Below are 22,180 nucleotides of genomic sequence, written 5' to 3'. Positions count from 1 at the left end.
AACCTACTGAGGTGAGTAAAGAGCTTCTAGTTATTTACAGAACTTATTTCACTTGGAACTATAGTATTCTATTCAAGTCAATTATGAGGATTGGCTGTTGTATTGGGAATGCTCTAATAGGAAATAAGCTCTTGATTGTTTTAGTAGAAAATGATCAAGATTAAACCTAAGTGGAATTTATGGAATTCAAAACTATAGGGAAGGAGGTTGCTAACAGGTACAATGGAAGAACACAACCAGTAGTACAGTATATGTTGTAGGAAGTAACAATTGTTGTCATATTTGCTGAGAGAGAAGCAGAGCCACAGGTCATGCTGGTCATGAATGTATGAGTCTCATTTCATAATTGTTTTTTGGAATGCTAATACAAATGTTAATGTTTCCTGGCTATTCAAAGCTGCTTTTACTGGAAATAGCTGGCATTCTAAAGATATAGAAATAGCAAATCTAGCACATAAAGTGTTGATAAATTGTTAAGCTCATTATTTAAAGTTCCATTTAAAAGGGAAAATTTTCTAACCCATGTAATTATTGAGTAATTTGTGCTTCAGCAGTTTGTTGCATACACTTTATCGCAATAATGTGATAAAGTGTACTGAATTTGAAGAACTGGGAATGGAAAGAGGTATTTTGATATCTGTCATTGAATCCAGTGATGCTTTTTCATTCAGTCTTTGATATAGCAGAAGATTCTGCTAAGAGAGGAGGAAGGGAGTCAACTATTCCCCTCCCGCAATCTGTTCCTGGGGGTAGGGAGGAATCTCCAGAACTCCTGTAGAAGGTGCTAAGAGAAGCTGCAGGGAGAAGGGGGAAATTGGTGAGAAATCACATTCCCTCTTCTCTTATTAGTGGAGACCAACACTAGGTCAAAGAATATTCCATGAATTGAGGGACACCACTGGATCCAGCCCCAAGTGTCTTAGTAAGAAAAATTCCTTTGAACCATCTGTTCAGAAGCTGATGCCACTATTCTCTCATGTTGTCCCCTGCAACTGTGATGTAAAATGAGGATGCAAAACTCAGGTAAATGGAAATTATACAGTCTGAAGCCCATTGTTAATGGTGTAACATCCTTTAACTGCAGAATATCCCTTCTCAACATGTTACCTTCTTGCTTCATAACTGCTTCTTCAGCTTCTTTTAAAGATGACAACTTGCTGATGGCCACCTGTGCATATTTTGCTTAGCAAATACCAGTAAAACTCATTACCATGTGTTTGAAGGATACAGCATTTGAGCATTAATATCTCAGTACTATCTCTTCTCTCATATACTGAATTAAATACATGATAATAATCAATCTGCTTCCCCACAACTGTAATAGTGAAGGGAAACATCAACAATGTAGGCATATATGTACTCTTTTGTTGTAACTTGTTCCTGCGTCACTACTAATGGAGACACTCAACTTTTTGGCAAGTCAAGGTGTTGATAGTGGTGTACAGAGCCCTAAGTGGCTCAGGGCCTGAGTACCTTTCTCAATAACTCCTGACCCTTGCTCTGAGATCAGTGAGGAAAGCCCTGCTCATGGTCCTATCAATGGGCATTGCCCAATGTACTGTGACTGAAAACAGAGACTTCGCAGTAGTAGCTGCATGGTTATGGAGCTCCCTCCCTGAAGATGGGGGAAGGGCTTTCATTGGTATAGGTAGATAGAATCATTCCTTTACAACAGACATTCATTATCTTCTAACATCTGTCTTGGTGCTAGTTTTTCAAAACTCAGTACTGTGATTGTGATAGTATATTTTACACATTGATAAAAATGCCTTTAATTTTTTTTTCATTTTCTTGGTCATTACCAAAAATTCCACTTTTTCAAATCTCCAGTTATAGTAAAACTGGCTATTGCCACAAACTGTCAGTTCTGTAACATTGAAATCCGGCTTTAGCACCCGAGTTTCAATGTACAGTATAACATAAGGTGGGTCCCACTAATTCACACAAAAGATTACTCTAATCTGTGTTTTCACCTCCCCTTAAATGTCCCAGTAAAATTTCAGTTAAGTTCCAAGTTGCTGAAAATGTGCATTTTGTGTTCTTGAGAGAACTGTAACCAGCAGAGGGCAGTATGAGGCATCCTCTATCCCAGTGGTTGTCTCAATATGTATGTCTCGAATGTAAGATTAAGGAGGTCCAGATGGATTGTTGTCAGGTGACATACAGGTCTTCATATTGAGCCCGTTTCTTGTGTTAAGATAAAGTCAAGAGGGAAGTGCCAGGTTGACCAGATACCCCCTCTTGACTGTTGCATTATTTCAGCTGAAACATGTGACTCTAATCTACTGCTGAAGCTAAATGGATCTGGCCTGGGCAGAAGACCATCTGGGAGCCATATGTGGCTGTTCTTAGCTCTACGAAGGCAAAACTGGTACAAACATAATAAATAAATAAGGGCATAATTAAAGAAGCTGTGTCCCCATTTGTGGGAATACCCCCCCAAAAAGCTCTCAGAGGGTCTTCTTCCTCTCTTAGAACCACAGATTTGAGGCAGGAAACCAAAGTACATATGGTGATACCAAGCAACAGAGAAGCGTTATTAGAGCAGTGGGGATGCAGGGTGGGGGTGGGGGTAGGATATACTTTATATTGATCTGAAAAAATGACCAAGATCCCATCTGTACTATACATTGAAAGCAGTATCATATCACTTTAAACAGTAATGGTCCCCCCAAAATAATGATGGGAACTGTGGTTTAAGAGCCCTGAGAGTTATTAGGAGATCTTTTTTTCTCCTCACCGAGCTAAAATTTACAGAGTAGTTTAGCAATCAGTCCCTCCTCCTAGGGAACTCTTGGAATAGTAGCTCTATGAGGAGAACAGGATTCTCCTAACAACTCTTGGTATCCTTCCCAGGATTTTGGGGAGTAAGCAATGACTGTTTTAAGTGGGATGTTACTGCTTTAAATGTATAGTGCAGATGGCAGCCGAATATATTTGAAGGCTTAAGGTAGGGTAGGAGGGTGTGATTAGGAGTGAGAGAAGAAGTAAAAGTTAACTGCAGGCTGAGGGCAGTAAAGATAACTAGCTTTTAACTGCAGCAGCAGACCACAAATAGCAAGTTGTGGCACAGTTAATTGGCAAGTTTGTGTGACCCAGGAAAAGTTCAAGCTCTTGGTTGGCCAAGATAATTCTTTTTTCAGTGCCATTTTTTTTTGTATCAAACATAAGTGTGGGATGATTCTTTTCTTCTTGAGGCTTTTCCTACCTGTGTCCTCTTTTTCCTGTTCTATACTGGATAAGTGAGTGGCGTGAAGAAAGAGACTTATAGTCGATTCAATTGTGATGAATGAGGAACAATTTACCTCACACCTTGGACTGTTTACCTAACCTATTGAGGTAAAGTGGGGGATTATGATCTCCCCAAAGAATGTTCTAGATTAGGCTGCAGCACTTGGAATTCTGCTATACCAAATAATACACCTGTATGGCCTGTTGCGTTGGCCATGGTCATATTCAATTTATATATCACATTTTAGGTCTGTGCTCAGAGCAGTTCACATAAGAAACAAAAACAATCTAAATATAGTGCTACAGTAACAATACATAGTATAAAAAGTATACCTGAAAACATAACACTAAAATCCCCAACCATTAACAGTTCATTTGCCATACATCAAAATGTCACCAATCAAGTTCACCAATATAGCAAGTAAAATTATATTATAACTTCACACCCAAACCCAGTAAAATTAATACATAGTAATCCCCGCCCTTTTATGCTTCAACCCAAAGACAAGAAAATCCCCTCAGAGTTCTGGAAACTTCTATCACAAAGGCTCCCAGGGGCTAGAGAGTGGTACAAGGTACGCAGAAACAATTTCCTGATACGCAGGCAATTGTGAGGGAAACAGTAGAAGCTTTTACATATTTGTGGACGGCTGATGGTACAAGTCACATAGCTAAAGGGTGTGGGGTAAAACAAAGGTGTGGGAGGGGACAGAGAATGGTGGAGGTGGGTATTTCAGTGCAGCTAAGTAGTACTGGGTGGGACGCGGGTGGCGCTGTGGGTTAAACCACAGAGGGCTTGCTGATCAGAAGGTCGGCGGTTCGAATCCCCGAAACGGGGTGAGCTCCCGTTGCTCAATCCCAGCTCCTGCCCACCTAGCAGTTCGAAAGCACATCAAAAGTGCAAGTAGATAAATAGGTACCGCTCTGGCAGGAATGTAAACGCCGTTTCCGTGGGCTGCTCTGGTTCGCCAGAAGCGGCTGTCATGCTGGCCACATAACCTGGAAGCTGCATGCCGGTTCCCTCAGCCAGTAACGCGAGATGAGCGTCGCAACCCCAGAGTCGGACACGACTGTACCTAATGGTCAGGGGTCCTTAAGTAGTGCTATAAGAAGGCTTCAGATTTCAGAGGGTAGTGATATGTTGCAAGTAACCAAGTTGAAAATATGGAGAAGTGTTTGAGGAGGACAGTTGACTACCAGGCTGGAAAGGGAAGAGGCTGCCAAAATACTGTTTTGTTGCTTTCTCTTAAAGCTCAATGAAACATGAGTACTTTGTATACGCAAATTGCTACTGAATGTTTAATAATAGGCCTTTCACTGTGTTGGCCTGTAGGGTTGCCAAGTCTCTCTCTTCACAGGGCCAGCGAGCCAGGGAGATGAGCCAGTTTGTCCAAGGATGTTGCCTGTTTGAGCAGAAAGTGGATGTTGGTGGTACATTGTGATTATTTTTTTAAAAAATTAAATTTACTGCAAACAGATCTCAAGTGGAGGATTGATGGACTCATTTGCACGTGTTTCCAAAGCATATGTTTTATGTCTTTGTTAGCATTTGCTTCTTAGGTTCTTGCTTTTACAGGACAAAATAATAATAATACTTACATTGAAAGTGTATGCTTGGAAAAGTTTAAACTCACAAGTAAGTGTCCTTGTGGGTGTGGGTAGGAAAGATTGAGGGTGGGCCTTGTAGAAAATAGCTTTCTCTCTTGTTCCAGCTCCTTTGCATGAAATTGGTCTTCTAGAGACCCTAATGAGCAAGTTAGGCCCTATAACTTAACACCATCCTTATCATTAGCTATGCAGGCTGAACTGAGTTGGAGTCGACACATTTCCCACCTGTGTAATAAATTTAGGGCAACTGAATACCTGACAATCCAGTTAATGATGGTTTTAAACAAATGAAAATTCACAGGAGAGAAGGGGCCTAGAATGCCATATCTGTTAAGGATAAAATTCCATTGGAACATTTGACTCCATGTTTGAAAAAAATTAAATATAGCATGTCATGCTAATCAGGCTCATGGATTTGCTAAAATGATTCAAAAGTTGTACATTAAGGCTACAAGTCTGTGGGTGGTTAACTGGGATTAACCTTGACTAGCATACTGGAACTTCTAAACATGTTTAGAATTAAATTTTATCTTTTTTTATTATGTGCGCTTTTTATGTTTTAGTATTTACGCGCAGCAAGGTAATATGTTTATCTACGGGATGGGATATTAATTAAAAATTACACATAGATAAAAAAATCCATAACCATGAGCTTCATGAAGTACTGATTCTACAAGTGGAGATATGACAGACACTGTTTAAACTGAAGCAGAAAATGTGAAGAAAATAAATTGTGCATCAAGGAAATTTAGATTCTGAATAATACAAATCAGTTTAAAATGTGTACATAAAATCATTTTGTATGCATGTTGTCAAGTAGCATCTTTATTCATGATTAGTTTTTATGATGCAGATTTTATAATAATACAGGGACAGGAAAAATGCATCGTTATGTAATAGACAACAGGACTACAGTGTGTAATATTAGATAGGGAAACCTAATATTTGAAACAATCATAGACTGGATTTTGTTTTTTAAAAGTGTACATGAAAATCTCAGTGTTAACACCAAGAGAGGTTTTTTTTTTATTGCACTGCCTATACATAAAAATAAATATAAAATGTCAAATTATGCAAAATTCCATGTGTGCCGGTATTTAGAAAAGTATTACTCTTCTCAATAGTATAGGCAACCATGCACTACCAATTTGCTCTGCCCTGGAAACCAGACATGCTTCTCTGCAGAACGGACCAGTACTAGTTTGGTGTGATAGTGACATTTAAATTTGGTTCAGCTCCGGCTCAATGCTGGAAAAAGTATTATTATTATTTTGGCTTGCAACAGTGCCCTGACTTTCATATAGTTAATTAACTTCAGTTGAGTAGCCATCTGTGGTTGTTCTGGAAAAGACTGATAGAGCCAACACTGGAGTTGTGAAAAGGGAAATACAGTAATAGCTCTAGTAGTAGTATTGCCTGCAGCAAGCTGCTGACATTATTCAAGTACCAATTGGTCTTGTCTGGCACACCAGTCTTTACAAACTTGCTAAATGCCTTATGGCATGAATAAATTAATCTTGTCTTCGTAGGTGCGCTCTCTCCCTCTCACACAGATAGTTATTTCTTAAATTGTTGAAATGCCTAGCAGGTGCTTTTGTCAAACATGAATTTACTTTTTCTTTTGCAGTGACTTAGACAGAAACAACATTACAAGGATTACAAAGGTGGACTTTGCTGGGCTTAAGAACCTTCGTGTTCTGTGAGTATGGAAAAAAAAGTCTCCCTAAAGCAGTTCCTTTTCTTTTAGTATTCAGCAGCTATCTACCACAAGCAATAAATTTCCCTCTGTGTTGTCAGTCTTCAAGCTGATACACAGCTGTGCTGCATACACTGTATTGCATTTATATGCTAAAAGTACACTTTTAAAAGGTACAATTTCAGGCACATTGTGCTTTCCACACTTGATTTTGATAAGCCTATTGTATCATTTCGCTTGCTTGTAAATTGACTTTGCTAAATTAGTAAGCAGGAAGTTCTGTAGGATATTGACTTAGACTTAGGCAGTGCAGTCCTAAATAGTAAAAGCCAGCTCAGTTCAGCGAGTTCACACTCAGAAAAAGTGTGAATAGCATTATTGCCTAAGTGACATTTCATAAGTGACACCAACAGAAAACAACAACAGACAGTGATCTGATTTATTGAAGTTATGCTGTGGTAGAAATATCTGTGTGCAAATGCGTTAGCAAACTATTAAATGCTCACTAATAAAATGTGTGATTTTAACAAGTCAAATATGGTTAGTCAAATAAGTCATGTTGAACTCAGCTGAATTCTGGTATTTAGAACTGCAGCCTGAGGCCAAGTTTGTACATGGCTGTTAGTCACTCAAAGACCGCAGTAATAACTTGCATGCATGAAAGAGACATTACAGATATAACACAGACAGATATAAATCAGCTGATAGCTCTTACATAGAGTTTTTCAATTTGTATGGTTTTCTGTTAACTTGATAACTATACTTCAAGCCTAATTAACACTTGATGCACATGTCATTCAGTAGCTAAGTAGTGCTGATGTTTACTACACCCTGTACCACATAATCCTATATATGTTTACTCATAAGCAAGTTCTACTGTGTTCATTGCTGCCTATTTCTGGGTAATGCATAGGATTGCAACCTTTTTAACCTATTACAGTCTTCTACCAAACATATAAGTTGACCCAAGGAATTCTGTCACCGTCCTTCCCCTATGCCACATCTAATTTCTATGCCCTTATTAGTCAGTGGTCATTCTCATATGATAGATAAAAAAGAAACTAATGGATAAACTCATTTTTAAGTAGGAATTGTTTTCATTTGGGGAGGGATCAGTCGGTATCTTCTCTGTTTCTCTAGTTAATATGACTGGCTTTTAGATTGTTTAATAGTTCTGTTTTAATGTATTCTAGTAGTTTGCTATTCACTGCCTTGAGATCTCTTTGGGATGAAGGCTAGCTGAATATAATAAACATTTGTTTTGGAGAGAGTGGGAAGCTAACCTTTGTGATTTATTTATTTTTACATAGGCAATTCAAGCAATTTGAAGATTGCTTATACTTTTAACATCAACAAATATCTTTTTTTCTAAAATAGGCATTTGGAAGAGAATCTAATTAGTGTAATAGAACGTGGAGCATTTCAGGATCTAAAGCAACTTGAACGGCTGTAAGTATTCTCTCTTGCTAAACTGTCTTGATGTAGGGGTAGGGGTGACATATCACATACAGTGACACTGCCAATCTGATTTAAGAATGTTTCCCAAAAAGAAAATGCCTTTAAAGAGGTAATGAATGTTTTCCCAAAGAACAGCTAAAGCAAGATGCCCCAGAATTTCCCTTTACAGTGGTACCTCGGTTTATGAACTTAATCCGTTCCAGAAGTCCGTTCTTAAACCGAAACTGTTCTTAAACCGAGGTGCGCTTTCCCTAATGAGGCCTCCCACCGCAGGTGCTCTTCCACCATTCGGATTCCATTCTTAGACCGTGGTAAAGTTCTCAAACCAGGACACTACTATTTCTGGTTTTGCGGAGTTCGTAAACCAAATCGTTCTTAAACAGGACTGTTCTTAAACCGTGGTACCACAGTACATGTTAACATAGCAGCTGTCCCACTCTGGGGGGCGGGTAAATGGTTTGAGCCTGAGGATGGAATATTCAAGCTCTTCAAACTGTATAAACAAGTTATGATTTCTATATTGTGATCTATGAAAAGCACTGAATAATAATCATAATAGCACCACCAGTGTGCACGACATTTTACAGAGTACAAAAGAACACTTTCTTACAAGAATCTCACAATCTAAAATTCAACACAGGGGAATAAACAGAGTTAGATAATACAGATATTTCAGGAACATGCCGAGTTCCTGAAGGGCATAGGCATCCTAGAATTGTACAGCTGGAAAGATCCCAAAGTGTCATCTAGTCCAACCTACTGCAATGCATGAACCACAGGTAAATAATCCCTGACAGATGACTATCCAACCCCTGCTTAAAATCCTTCAATGAAGGAGATTCCACCACATTCTGAGGTAGTTTGTTTCACTGACAAACAGCTCTTACTTTCATAAAGTCATTCCTAACACTTAGTTGGAATCGCTTTTTGTGTAATTTGAATCCATTGGCTCAGACCCTGCCCTCTGGAGCAGCAGAAAAGAAGCTTGTGCCATCTTCTGTGTGACAGCCCTTCAGATATTTGATGATGGCTATCATATCACCTCTTCTTCAGGCTAAACATAACCAACTCCACCAGCTGTTCCTTAAGTAGTAGGGAGGTTAATACAAAGGTGAGCTTTAAGGAGAGATTTGAAGTTGTTCTGCCAGACAGTTCTAAGTATACATGGCAGAAAAGGAGAATGGATGGAGATCTTTGGGTAGTGGAAGAAGCTGGAGAAGGAAATCTAATGCACAGTGATATATCGGTCTATAAGGGTGGAGAGATGGTCAGGGAATCTGTGTAGGACTTTGAAAATAAAGGCAAAGCAGGTTGTGCTAGATCCAGGAATCGACTGGAAGCCAGTGCATAGGGATTTAAGGTGATCAGATGGCCAGGGAATGAATGATTTTGGCAGCAGATTGTTGGATATATGTGAGGGTATAAAGTTGAGAATGCTGTGGCGCTGTGGGTTAAACCACAGGGCTTGCTGATCAGAAGGTTGGCAGTTCGAATCCCTGCGACGGGGTGAGCTCCCGTTGCTTGGTCCCAGCTCCTGCCAACCTTGCAGTTCGAAAGCACATCAAAGTGCAAGTAGATAAATAGATACCGCTCCGGTGGGAAGGTAAACGGCATTTCTGTGCGCTGCTCTGGTTTGCCAGAAGCGGCTGAGTCATGCTGGCCACATGACCCGGAAGCTGTATGCCAGCTGCCTTGGCCAGTAAAGCGAGATGAGCGCTGCAACCCCACAGTCATCCGTGACTGGACCTAATGGTCAGGGGTCCCTTTACCTTTACCTTTAAAGTTGAGAAAACAGAAGACCAGAGAGGAGAAGATTGCATAAGCTGAGATAATAGATGATCAGGGCATGAATGAAAGTTTTTGCCAAGGTGACAGAGAGAAAGGGCTGCATTTCTGCAAAGTTGTAAATGGAGAAGCAACATTGTTTGGCGGCAACAGAGTAGAGAGAACATTCAGTGGATAAGGAAAGTGTATAGGAAGAAGAGGTTTGAGGAGAAAAGTTGAGAAGTAGGGCATTCTCCCCCCCTCCAAAAAAGATCATGCATCTTAATATAGGGAGAAAGCTGTGGGGTGTAGTTTTAGTGGTTCTTTTCACCAGAGAAGACAGATAGGTGCCATGTGCTAATATGGTCAGAGTTCAGACTACTGTAGCTTAGGGTGTTCAATTGCCATTACTGAAAATCTACAGTTGGCAGCTGAATACCAAAAGGCAGCGTAGGCTCAGCTTAGCATGTGGTGAATAACACCATCTGGCTCAACCTCCAGTAGCATAGCCTGACAAAGCCCACAGTTGCCAAGGCTCAAATGGTTGTGTAAATGAGCTCCAATAAAAAGTGGCCAATCACTGCAAGTGTTCACATGTCATGGAAAGTGTGACATAATTTGCTGTAGGCTGAATGGAATTGCCTTTTCACTAATGCAGTTTGCAGAGCTCAGTATTGAACATTAGGCTGCATTTTGAAACAGGATTTTATTCATACAATTTCCTTTTTACTCTTGTTGAAAATATTTAATTACACTTGTAGTTTGATCTGTTATATTAGATGAAAAAAATATTATTAGCCCTTTTTAATAAAGTAGCTGTTATGACAGCTAGACTCTCTCTGGCCAAATAGTCATTAATATTGCAATAAAATATCACTGGAAATAATACTTGTTTCATTTGTGGTTATTCAAAAGGCACGAAACTTTAATGCCAAATGAATGTTGTTTTAATAATATTTCACTTGCCGACACATCAAAGTAGAGCTAAAACTACAAACTAAAAATATAGACATTTTTCTTTGAAATTTATTGCTTGTTATGGTTCCTGCATGTAAATTTTGAATATATGAAAAGGTCCATAGATTGTATTCAGGCCAAAAACACACTTGTTGACAGCTTTCAAGTTACGTTGCTTTGAAGATTTACGCTTCCTAAAAACTGTAACTTAGATTAAGCATTTGGATGCATATAAGTTCTCAAACCATAATGCAATGATTTACTTTAATAGACAGCAAAATACTTAGGGTGGTTGAAATTACTCAGTGCAAATAAAATGTGGCCTTGGAAAAGGTTGCACCATAGGAAAACTGCTGTTCAGTCAGAGGTGGCGGTGGCTGCTCTGAAATCAGTTATGTCCAGTACTGTGTATGCAAGTAAAGTACAGCATCACAATTGCAGAGATGTGAATAGCTGAAAACTTGTTATTCTCATTAAAGGAGAAAGGCCAGTTTAAAAGAAAAGTCTATTATAGGCTGTAAAAAAAATCAGTATATTATTGGCTCCATGTAGTGTACATAGTGCAGGTTGTTGATTTGGGTGCTTAGTTCATTTGTTGGAATGTAGTTTGTACACATGGAAACTAACTTCCACTCCCTGTCTTCCAGAAGCTGTATTCCAGTGTAAGCCAATTCTGTATATTGGGGAAGATCTAGTTACAGAATCCCATTTTCATTCTTTCAGATAAATTCTTTTGACTGTTTTGAGCTGCTTTCATGGTGGGCTTTTTAAAAAGGCTTTACTCACAGTGGAAAGGTAGCCATTGGCAAATTTTAGATGACTGCACTGGAAATGGACAGTTGATTTTTTATGTGATATTTCCAGGGAGAGAAGGATGGGAGATAAATTTGGGCTGCATCAAAGTATATTTTCCTCATTCAAAAGGAATGTTCTGAAATTCTTTGTGAATAGTTTCCTGATTAGTGGATAAAAAGTTGGTGAATTGGGGTAAATAAATGTTTGTTCAGATGTTTCATATTACTTAGGTCATGTTGGGTTTATGCTTCAGGATAACAGTTCTTTTAAGATTCACATTTTATCCTGTGGCTGATACTGACTAAAACTACCGGTAAGTGCAGTGGATGAAGATTGTTTGTGTAACATCCAGTTAACTGAAGACTAGTTCTGATTTAGCCTATTTCTCTATGAGAGTGCTTTTGCAAATATTCTTATGGAAGTATAAATACAAACTGTTAAGGCTTTGATTGGATTTGGATCCATGAACAGTATATGAGAAGCCTGCTACCTTTTCCTGTCAAATCACTATGGGAAGGAGGGGGCACCAATTCCCAACATAGGAATAGTTGATATACAATAGTTTGGATACCAGTTTGGACACCAGTTTGAATCAAGATGGTGGACTGAATCTTTCAAAACTACACCGATTTTAACTACTGATTTCAAAACTGCACTGATTTTTTTGGTTTCTTGGAATTCCACCAGGTATAAGGCTGCTAGCCTCTAATCAATTAACTAATTAATTAATTAATTAATTACTAGCTGGCATATTCAGGCAGGGCTAAAACCCTGGAGGTCTGCTGCTGCTGCTCAGTGTAGACAATATTGAGCAAGACAGACCAATGGCCTAACTCTGTCTAAGGCAGCTTCCTATGATCCATTATATTGGGAAAAATCTAAAATGATATAATTAGATTATCTTCAGGGGCCACCCTTAGAGCAAGGGTAGGAAACATTTTCTAACGGAAAAGTCTGTCAGAGACTGCATCTCATGATGGTCACAGCCAGAGCAAAAAGTGGACAGAATTTACAACACTATAGTTTCTCTCTCTCCCTTTCTCCACATGCAAAATTAGGCTGATGGTCCTACCACAGATTTAGAGCCATGCAGTGTATAGAAACTTAACTAAGGAGAATTGCCAGACAGATTTTTTAAAAAAACCAAATATGTGTCCACTGGTAAATAGTCTAATGGAAAAGAGTAACGCAGTAATACAATAATAATGAAGTATTAGTGCTGATAGCCACTTATACACCGGCACTGAGAATGGACAGAGTATTAAGTTTTCAACAAACATCTTAAGTTTTGTCCACAACAATCTGCATTATACATTTCTGATTATTCCGTAGTCTAGTTTGCATGTGACACCAAGCCGCAGCTTGTATTTCCATGGTTTGGTTAATAAACCATGATTAAACCTCAAGTTATCATTGACTAGTGATGCTGACTCACAGATGCAGGTTCCCCCTCAAGGTTATTGGCAAGGAGAGATGTCCAGAAGATGGCTATGTTGTAGTTTCTACTTTACTTGCAGCTCTATAGATTTTGGATGGGGCTGGCTTGCAAACTAGAATAATGAATGAGTGTTGAGTTAACATAAACCAAGCTTTACAAACTATGAATTACAAGCATGGTTTGTGGCTAATAAACCATGGTTAAGCCACTCGACCATGTTTGGATGATCAAGGGAATCATAAGTAAGCTTTACCTATGAACTAGACCAGGGGTTCATGGCATCGGGAACTGGGTTGGAATGATTCCAAATATACCATATTAAGGATGTAGATAGGCACTTTAACACACACAATTACTTAAGAAATTCAGTACCATGTTGGACAGTATAGTTATGACTTAATCAACTTAGCATGTTTTATACTATGTGTGGTTAGTGGTTATATATAAAAGATGTGTTCCTATTCACAGGAAGAAATGTCACATAATGCATGAAGAAGTAAAGGAGAAAACCAAGGTTTTTATTTAATTATTTTGTGGGTGGGGGTCATTTGTTTCATTTTTAAAAGGCTTGAAGCAGTTGGTAATTAAACCTCCCTGGCCAGTGTCAGCTGCTGCCTTTTAGAAGTGGTTTATTAATATGAACAAGAAAATGTATTGAATTGAACAACTATACAACTTGAGATAGAAATGCAATGGAACTTCCAGCAGCTATTATATCTTTTTGCACTTTCTGTTTGTTGGGCTCTGTGATATATGAATTGGAATGAAATCCTTAATCAGTGTTGCCTGTTCAGCATTATTGGTCTGCTAATATGAATGACAGAACAGTAATACTAAGCTCCATTCATGATACAGCATGTCTGTCTTCAGTAAGCAATAACTACACTCTGCAACATGGAACCTTTTTGATCTCCCTTTACTGATGAGAGTGGACTTTGCTCCTTCCTAAACACTTAAAAATTGGCGCCTCTTCTACAGAGGAAGCCATTAGCAGCTCTGTCAACAGGCCTTCACAGGAGGAAGCCAAATTCAGGAAAAGGGCAGCTAGAAAGACCACAAGGAACATATTTTGATAAATTATTTTGGTTTGCATGGGTGCATCTGCACAGGCCTGAAAAACACAGAAGCTTATTTTAACTAATAGAATAATAAGCCATCCCGATTTCATCAAAAACATTTGCATAGTAGGTCAGTGACCCATAAGAACTCAAGGAAAAACAAAAAAGGTCATGTTTAAATAGACCAGAGGATTTAAAACCACAATTCCTATGCTTCCAGACCAAGGATTACAGTTGTGAATGAAGAAAGCACAGCATAGAACTAAAGCTTCTGGAACTATTAATTTAGTTGTTTCTGTATATTCTTTGCTTAAACAATTTTGTAGTTCTGTGACATGTATGTTAATGTTTGTACTTCTAAATGCATTAGTGGAATGTTAGGTCCTCTTTATTTGTACCCTCTTCTGTCTTGACTATCACATAAAAGCACAGGATGGTATCCAGCTGGTATCCAGAGACATACTGCCTCCAACAGCAGAGGTAAAACATTGCCATGATGGCTAGTAGCCACTGATGACCTTATCTGCATTAGGACACTTACAAAGGGCTATTTGAAAGCCTTGTGGTTTGCTTCAAAATCTCAATAACAGAGGGCTTCAAACAAAAGCATCATCTGGTGCTACTATGATGCCAGGTGATTGACAGGTGGATAGCCCTTCCCACTTGCCAACTCTGGCCTCCTAGGGGTGTGGGACATAAAGATCTGACCTCTGACCAGAAAATGTCCCCCACCCTTGATTTAAAGCCATCCAAGCTTGTGGTCATCATTCCCTCTTGCAGGTGCTGATTTCATCTTTAAACTCTGTATTGTGTGAAGAAATACTTTATTTTGTCTTTCCCGAGTCTTCCAGCATTCAGCTTCTTTGGATGTCTCTGAGTTCTAGTGCTTTGAACGAAGGAGAAAAGAAAATCTCTATCCTCTTTCACCACACCATGGATATGTTTATATACCTCTATCACTCATGTTTTCTCAATACTAGAAAGCTCCAAACATTGGAACCTTTCCTCAAAGAGGAGTTGCTCTATTCCCTTGATCATCTTGGTTGCCCTTTTCAGAGTCTTTCCTACAACATTCTTTTTGAAGTGAGGTGAACAAAATTGTACACAGTATTCCAAGTGTGGTCACGCCATAGATTTGTAGAGCCACAGTTCTATTTTCAATTCCTTCCTAATGATCCCTAGGATGGAATCCACTTTTTTCACAGTTGCAATGAATGTGGTATCCACTATAAGCCCAAGGCTGCTCCTTATCAGCCACCACCCATTTGGAAACCATAAGCATATATGTGGAATATAATTTCTATGTCCCAGCATGCACCACTTGACACCTGTTTACATTGAATTGCATTTGCCATTTTACTATCCATTCATCAAGTTCAGAGAGGTAGTTTTTGGAGATCTTTACAATCCCATTTTGCTTTAACCACCCTGTACAGTTTAATGTTGTCAGCAAACTTGGCTCCCTCTCTGCTGATCCCTAACTCTAGAATTTGTCTGCTACCCTCTTAAAGTGAGCTTAATGAGAGTTTAGCTGTGTCACCTTTTCTTAGGTATATTTTCAACCCTGTTGTTAACATAGCAAGGACACACCTTAAGGTTTGGTTGAATGACATTTTTTCTTGTTGGGACAGAAAAGATGTCAAGAAAGGTGGATGCCCTGAAAATAGCCTACAGTTTCTCAATAAATCTTCAGAGAAAATTTTGTTTCCTGGCTAGATGCAAAAGTAAAGTACATTTGTTAGTTTATTTATTTTAAAGATTTCTTCTCCACCTTTCACTATAAAGAGTATCATTAGACCTTGATCCTAACTGACAAATGATAGGCAAAGTCCATCAATAATGAGCCTACTCAGCTCTCATTGACCAATGGTATTGTCACTCCTCTCTTCTCAGTTTTATTTATGTTCATCTTTGGTTTGTTTACTCTCATTCCCTCTCCAGATATTAACTAAAAGCAGCAGCTGCTCCTGTTTCACATGAAAATTTGAGTTGGCTGTTATTATGGCATGAGAATGCTGGAATAGTTTATCCAATTACTGTCTTGGCAGCAGTGTGCCACATTGTCTGCGTCTGTGGAGTTGAATTGAACAGTGTCCCCTACAGTTAGTGGGTTCCAAGCTAGTTCAGATGTACAGTATTCTGCAACCAGGTTTACACTATGTAAACAAATTTTTAAGAGCCATTGGGCTCAACCTCTCTGCTCTGATATGCCATGATACTTACCCCCTTCTGGTTTCTGGCAAACCACAGAAGGAGAAAAAAGCCACAAGAACTTACTGATTCTTGAAAGTATATTCATTGTTGAGAATGAAGCCCATTGATAAATACCTGGAGCCTGCCTGACCTTTAGCCTTTGACTGGACATCAGAACAGCACCCTCTGCTTTCTGTACTTCAGATTCCTGTGTCTTCATCTTCAAATTCTTCTGACTTCTGGGAATCACATCATAGGAACACAGGAAGCTGCCTTATGCTGAGTCAAAGCATTGGTCTATCTAGCTGACTGACAGTACCTCTACACGGTTCCAGACAAGGGACCTTTCAGCCTTTCTTGGAAATGTCAGGGATCGAACCTGGAACCTCCTCTATGCAAAACAGATGTACTACCACTGAGCTATAGGCCTTCCTTGAGACCATATATACCATTCATTGTGTTTTCTAGTAAAGTTGAAGGCATTTATTTCATTAGTCATACATGAATCTGTCTCTGTCTCTTTCTCTGGGTACTATCTATCTATCTATCTGTCTCTCTCTCTCTCTCTCTCTCTCTCTCTCTCTCTCTCTCTGTGTGTGTGTGTGTGTGTGTGTGTGTGTGTAAAGAAAATGGAAAGTTTTATAAACCCAGCTCATAAAACACTTGGAAGATATAAAAGAATCACAGGGTATAATTAACAGGTTGGCCATCTTTATTATTGTTTTAAGTCCTCTGTCCTACAGTTGAAAGTAAAAACAGATTTGTGAGGTACACCTAAAAATCTATTTTTCTGGAGGGAGAGATCTAAATGAGGGTGAGGACATATGCTAAGAAATTGCATAATTCGCTTTCCAAGTGGATTGTGTTTTAGAAGCAAATAAGAGTTGGAAATTATAACTGCTAAAATACCTTTACAAATGGAGTCTAATTGGCCAAATGATCAAAGCAATCAAGTTCTGAACAAAACATTCTTGTACCTTTTTGTTAATGGATTTTCAACATAAGGGGGGGGGAGCAGTAATATGTCAGTTATTTGAATATATTTGTGTTATTCATATTGTGGCTTTTCTGTTTATATACTAATGTCTGATATACTTGACATTTAAAACATGATGCTTCATGTAGTTGAAAGGAAGATAAGTCTCAGACTCTAGCTCTTCCATAGAACTATTTGGTTCAAACCAGCTATGAAATAGCTAGTGCTGAACAGATTAAAACTCGCCACTGTGTGTTAACAAGCCGTCAGATAAAACTGCAAGCACATAAAATAAAACTGCATTTTAAAAAATCTAGTATGGGGACAGATTTGGGTAGTCACAAGGACCATTATGAAAACAGTAGGGGAACGCTAAAGATAATTCCAAGGCAAATCAGTAAGGAATATCAGAGTAGAGCTCCTGTGCTTCTGCACTCTGATAGAACTCCACTGAGGTCAAAGAAGAAGTGAAGTTAACTGCATTAATACAATTAATGTGCATGCTTTTTGTTGTTTAAATAGAGGCTGCTGGGAAGTAACTCTAATTACGTGAACTTCACTTGAAATGTAAATAGCTTTGGAGAGGCAACTTATTATCGGTCCCCACTCTCCATGGTCCTGAGATAGCACAGGCTTCCCAGCAGCTACTATTTACAGAACAAAAAATATGTATGCTAATTGCATTCACATAATTAATGTCACGTCCAGCTTGACCTTAATGCCATGTCTGGTTTGGGATTGCATAAGGAAACAGAAAATGTTGGCTAAAATGTTCTAGCTCTACAGTTTAATTTAATTTATGTAGTAGGGGCAGACCACCACAACATAACAGTAAAATACAATCAACATCTGTTACTGACAGATCAATTTGTCATGTACACCCAAGTTATTCAGAAACCCTATTTAAAAGCCTGGGGGAAGAAAATTTGTCTTCCGGTGGTGCCAGAAAATAGACAGAGGAGAAGCCACCATGAGGAAGGAGAGTGTTCCACAACTGGGGTGCCATTATTGGAATATTCTCTGGCACATCATAGATTTCTTTACCTCAGTTAGTGTTGGCATTGTAAAAAGGAATTCCTAGCCCAGGCAAAGGCAAACTTGGCCCTCCAGATGTTTTGGGACTACAACTCGCATAATAGAAACAGAAATACTTCCATATGGGAAGGATCTTAGGTAACTAGATTGTAAAAATATCACACCTTTCCCAGGTAAATCCGTGAATTTGTGCCAAAAAACAGTGCCCCCCAGTGGACGTTAAATAGCACAGCACACAACACCCATTGCCGATCCCTCATCCTCCCCCCCCCCATGTCACTGCCATCATCCAATCAACAGGCATGCCGCCCGCAAAAGGCAGCCCGCCCGCAAAGACGGAGTTTGGCCTTGGCCTGCAGCAGCTATAGAGAGACGCCGCACCATAGCCACGCCACCCGGAAATGTCCCGCCCACCTTTTGGGAGGGCGGACGGATTGGTAGGAAAGCTAAGCCACCCGCTAACACCGAGATAGCCTGCTGGTAGAAGCGGCAGGTACACAGCGAAGCAACGGCACAGTCAGGCTGGCTGCAAACGTCCCGTCCACCATTTCCAGGTTTGGGTGGCCTAACCTGATACTGTACAAACAGATATACTGCCCTCCAATACACATCAAGAACACCAAACCAAGGCATACAAACAATTAAAAAAAAGAAATCAGAAAACACAACAATACTAATAATGAGTTATATACACAAAAACAATAACGAGCAAGAAAAGAAAACCAAAACAACCTCAACTTCAACGCAAGGACCTATAGTAAGACATCAATTTCTCTTTTATACTACATCTTCATTCCCATTACACTAAACCAGCCACAGCAACGCATGGCCAGGTCAGCTAGTATTTAAATATATGTAAATCATATGAAGATACTAGTGACACAATGTTTTGATAATGCTTATTGGATATGTGTACCAGTTATCGCTTGACCTGGACGTTCAGAGTTAAAGGTTTCTTCAGAAGCAGTTTAAATGTCAGAAACAGATTCTAGGGAGGAAGAAAATTTAAGTATATATATTTAAGTATTGTTTTCACATTTCACTCAGGCCATGTGTAAGACAATATAATCCTTTCTTGTGTATATAGAGAGAAAGATGTCCCAAGGAAAGGAAAGGTAGTATCTTATTAGGACCTGTAGTCTACTTTGGGAAGAGGAAGAAAGGGTCAGATGGATCAGGAATTTACCCATGGTCCCTTAACCATGCAGGACTCTGTCTTGCAGTGGCCAGCCAATGTGATCAGCTCCTTTCTACTTCATCTGAGCCTTGTTCCACATTCAAACACTTCCTCTCCTATAGGTCTCTTACAGAGCTGTCAACCTTCCTTTTTTTTTGCATTGGGAAACGGCCATAGCTGTCAACTTTCCCTTTTTATGCAATGGGAAATGGCGCTGGAATAAGGGAATTTCCTGCAAAAATGGGAAAGTTGACAGCTATGGTCTCTTATAGAATGAGAGCTGGGTTCACAACTGTTTTTATTCAGGTAGGTAGTTGTGTTGGTCTGACACAGTTTAAATAAATAAAAAAATTGTCCAGTAGCACCTTAGAGACCAACTAAGGTGGTACTGGACAATTTTTTATTTATTTATTTCAACTGTTTTTATGTTTTCCTTCAGTGCCTATGTTCAATAAACCATGTGTTAAATTCAGAGTAGTACTAAGAAGATTGCATTCATTGCTTTTCCTTTCAGAACTTAGTGAAACAAAATTTTCCCTTGTTCAGAAAACTATATTGAAAAAGTTGCCTATAAATATATTCTGCATAAAGAATTCAAATATAAACAGATGTAGTCTTTCAGTATACTTTTATTTTGCTCACATTAATAGTAATCTAGTACTTTTTTCTAAGCAATAGCTAGCAATTTATACAAAATAATATACAAAGTAACTAGCTAATGTACAAAATGGTTGGAGTTTGATGGTTCATTTTACACACTAATTATGTTATTAGCTAAATTCACACATTAACTGTAACATATATAGAAAAAATGCAGCTGTCTCAAGTAAACTTGATTAGCTCATATAACTTGAGCAAAACTAAACAATGACAAAGTTACACCCAAATGTTCCCAATAACAAGTCTCAACTTTACTTCTAAAGAAAGCAGCTGCTAAATTCCACATCTCTCTCTCTCTTTTTATTAAGGGTTTTCTTCTTTTACTCAGTTTATTACAGCAAAAACCAGCAATATAATACAGTATAATTCCAAACCAGTGATCAGTAATATTTTCTTCTTTTGAAAAGCTGATGGATTAGAAGCTAAGGAACACAAAATATTATAACATTTTTTGTTGTTGCTGCTGTTAAAGATACTAACACAAACATGGGCTGCCCTTCCTCAATCACACTCCCAGTTTGTTTACTGATATATTAATGTATTTTGTTTTCTTCTGTTAGATCCTACTAAGGTTGTGATGTACTTATCTTAGATGAAGTGCCCAGGATAGTGTATAGGATTTATATCTGTGGAATCTTGTTAGCAGATAGAGAACAGTGATGAGGTGATAGTGGTTCCTAGAGTTTGTAGCTCTTGGAGTTTGTACTATATGGATCACTTCTTCTGCCTAGGGTTTTTAAATTAACCATAACATAGGAAATTAAAGGCTGAAAAAGAAATAGTTCGGTAATGTAACAAAGGAGCAAGAATATCAATGGTATGCCTATCTCAGAACCTAGATGCTTAGTGGAAAGAGAAGTGTCTTTTTATACACTGTGCTATTCTGCCTGCAATTGAATAAATCCGGACTTGAGCATCGTAACATACTCTGATGTAACTCCTTGGAAATGGAACAAAAAAGGAAGAAGTGTTGGGAGTAATGGAACAGCACAATGTAATTGTAGAAGGTGAAAACTATATTGCAGATGTGAATACAGTCATAGATACGAACAATGCTGGAATTGGATCCTTCAATATCTCCAATATATCTTGGCACGGCATAAATGAGGGGATCTTTAAAGTTTCAAAAAAGCAGGGTTTCCATACTTAGAAACCAGTTGTAATTAGCAGTGTGTGATCCTGGGTTTGGTTCAAAAACTGTGTGGGTTTTCAAGTTTTCCTGTTGAAGACTCAAAAAACCTGGAGTTTTCAGTTCAACAGGATCCCTCTCTTTGCCATGTGCCCTCTGTCATATTTTCATGGGATGGGAGTGTGGCAACAGACAGAGAAAGGCTTCTTAGACACAAGAGTTAAAATTTGAAAAGAAAGCTTGGGTTCAAGGTTTATTGCTATTGTTTCCCCCCCCCCCCCGAAAAGATCAGACTCTTAAAAAAACAAACCCTGAAAGATTCTGTGTGTAGAGTACCATTTGTAACTTTTATTGTTCATAACATTTGCTGTCCTGGAAGAGTCTCCAAATAACCTTTGTTAACTGTGGTCATTCTTTATTTAGGCGGCTGAACAGAAATAAACTTCAAGTTCTTCCAGAGCTGCTTTTTCAGAACACACTGAAGCTGACCAGGCTGTAAGTATAGTTTTTATTTTTGGCATAGTATAAGTGCTTTGTTTGGTTCTTTAGTCAGCAATTTTGGCTGTGAGGTTTTGGTATGATGCCTTCTTGAAGTGGATTTTGAGATGTGTCTTGGTTTATTGTACAAACTCTTTGCTGAAAAACATATCTGAGTAACAAATTTGAGAAACATTTCCTTCTCCTTTTACTGGTGCTGTAGATTTATTTAGAAATTGAAGGTTGCTGATGTTACAACTCCTTTTCAACATATTTTATACAGGAGGAGTCTGAGAAGTTGGTAACCACAAAGAGAGTGGTTTTGGTATATTCAAGCTGTGATTACAAGCTGTGCTGTAATCACTTACGTTTCTTGATGGAAATATCTCTTATGTGATGATTGTCACTTGTTACGTGTCTTGAAATATTTGCAAGATATGGGTTAACTTGATTTTAAGCAAGAATAGTCAAGCCATTGAATTTGCAGCATTGCCTAACTTAAATTTACAGTACAGTACAGTGATTTAG

The 22,180-nt window shown here is 38.7% G+C and overlaps 1 protein-coding gene across 1 annotated transcript in view; it reads left to right on the top strand.

Annotated features, from left to right (window-relative positions):
• The window catches only part of LOC117041267 (slit homolog 3 protein-like), a 45,813-nt gene extending 23,851 nt beyond the window's left edge, over positions 1–21,962 (top strand). Inside the window, exons 2-4 of the mRNA XM_033139845.1 lie at positions 6,467–6,538; positions 7,913–7,984; positions 21,599–21,962. Coding sequence (XP_032995736.1) covers positions 6,467–6,538; positions 7,913–7,984; positions 21,599–21,674 — 220 coding nt within the window. The 3' untranslated portion in view covers positions 21,675–21,962. The remainder of the gene's footprint in view (positions 1–6,466; positions 6,539–7,912; positions 7,985–21,598) is intronic.
• Positions 21,963–22,180: the final 218 nt, after the last annotated feature.

The sequence above is a fragment of the Lacerta agilis genome, chromosome 2 (genome assembly GCF_009819535.1).
Source record: "Lacerta agilis isolate rLacAgi1 chromosome 2, rLacAgi1.pri, whole genome shotgun sequence".
NCBI classification, from domain to species: Eukaryota; Metazoa; Chordata; class Lepidosauria; order Squamata; family Lacertidae; genus Lacerta; species Lacerta agilis.
Note: the sequence above shows the minus strand (reverse complement) of the source record. Positions and strands in the feature narration are given on the sequence as shown.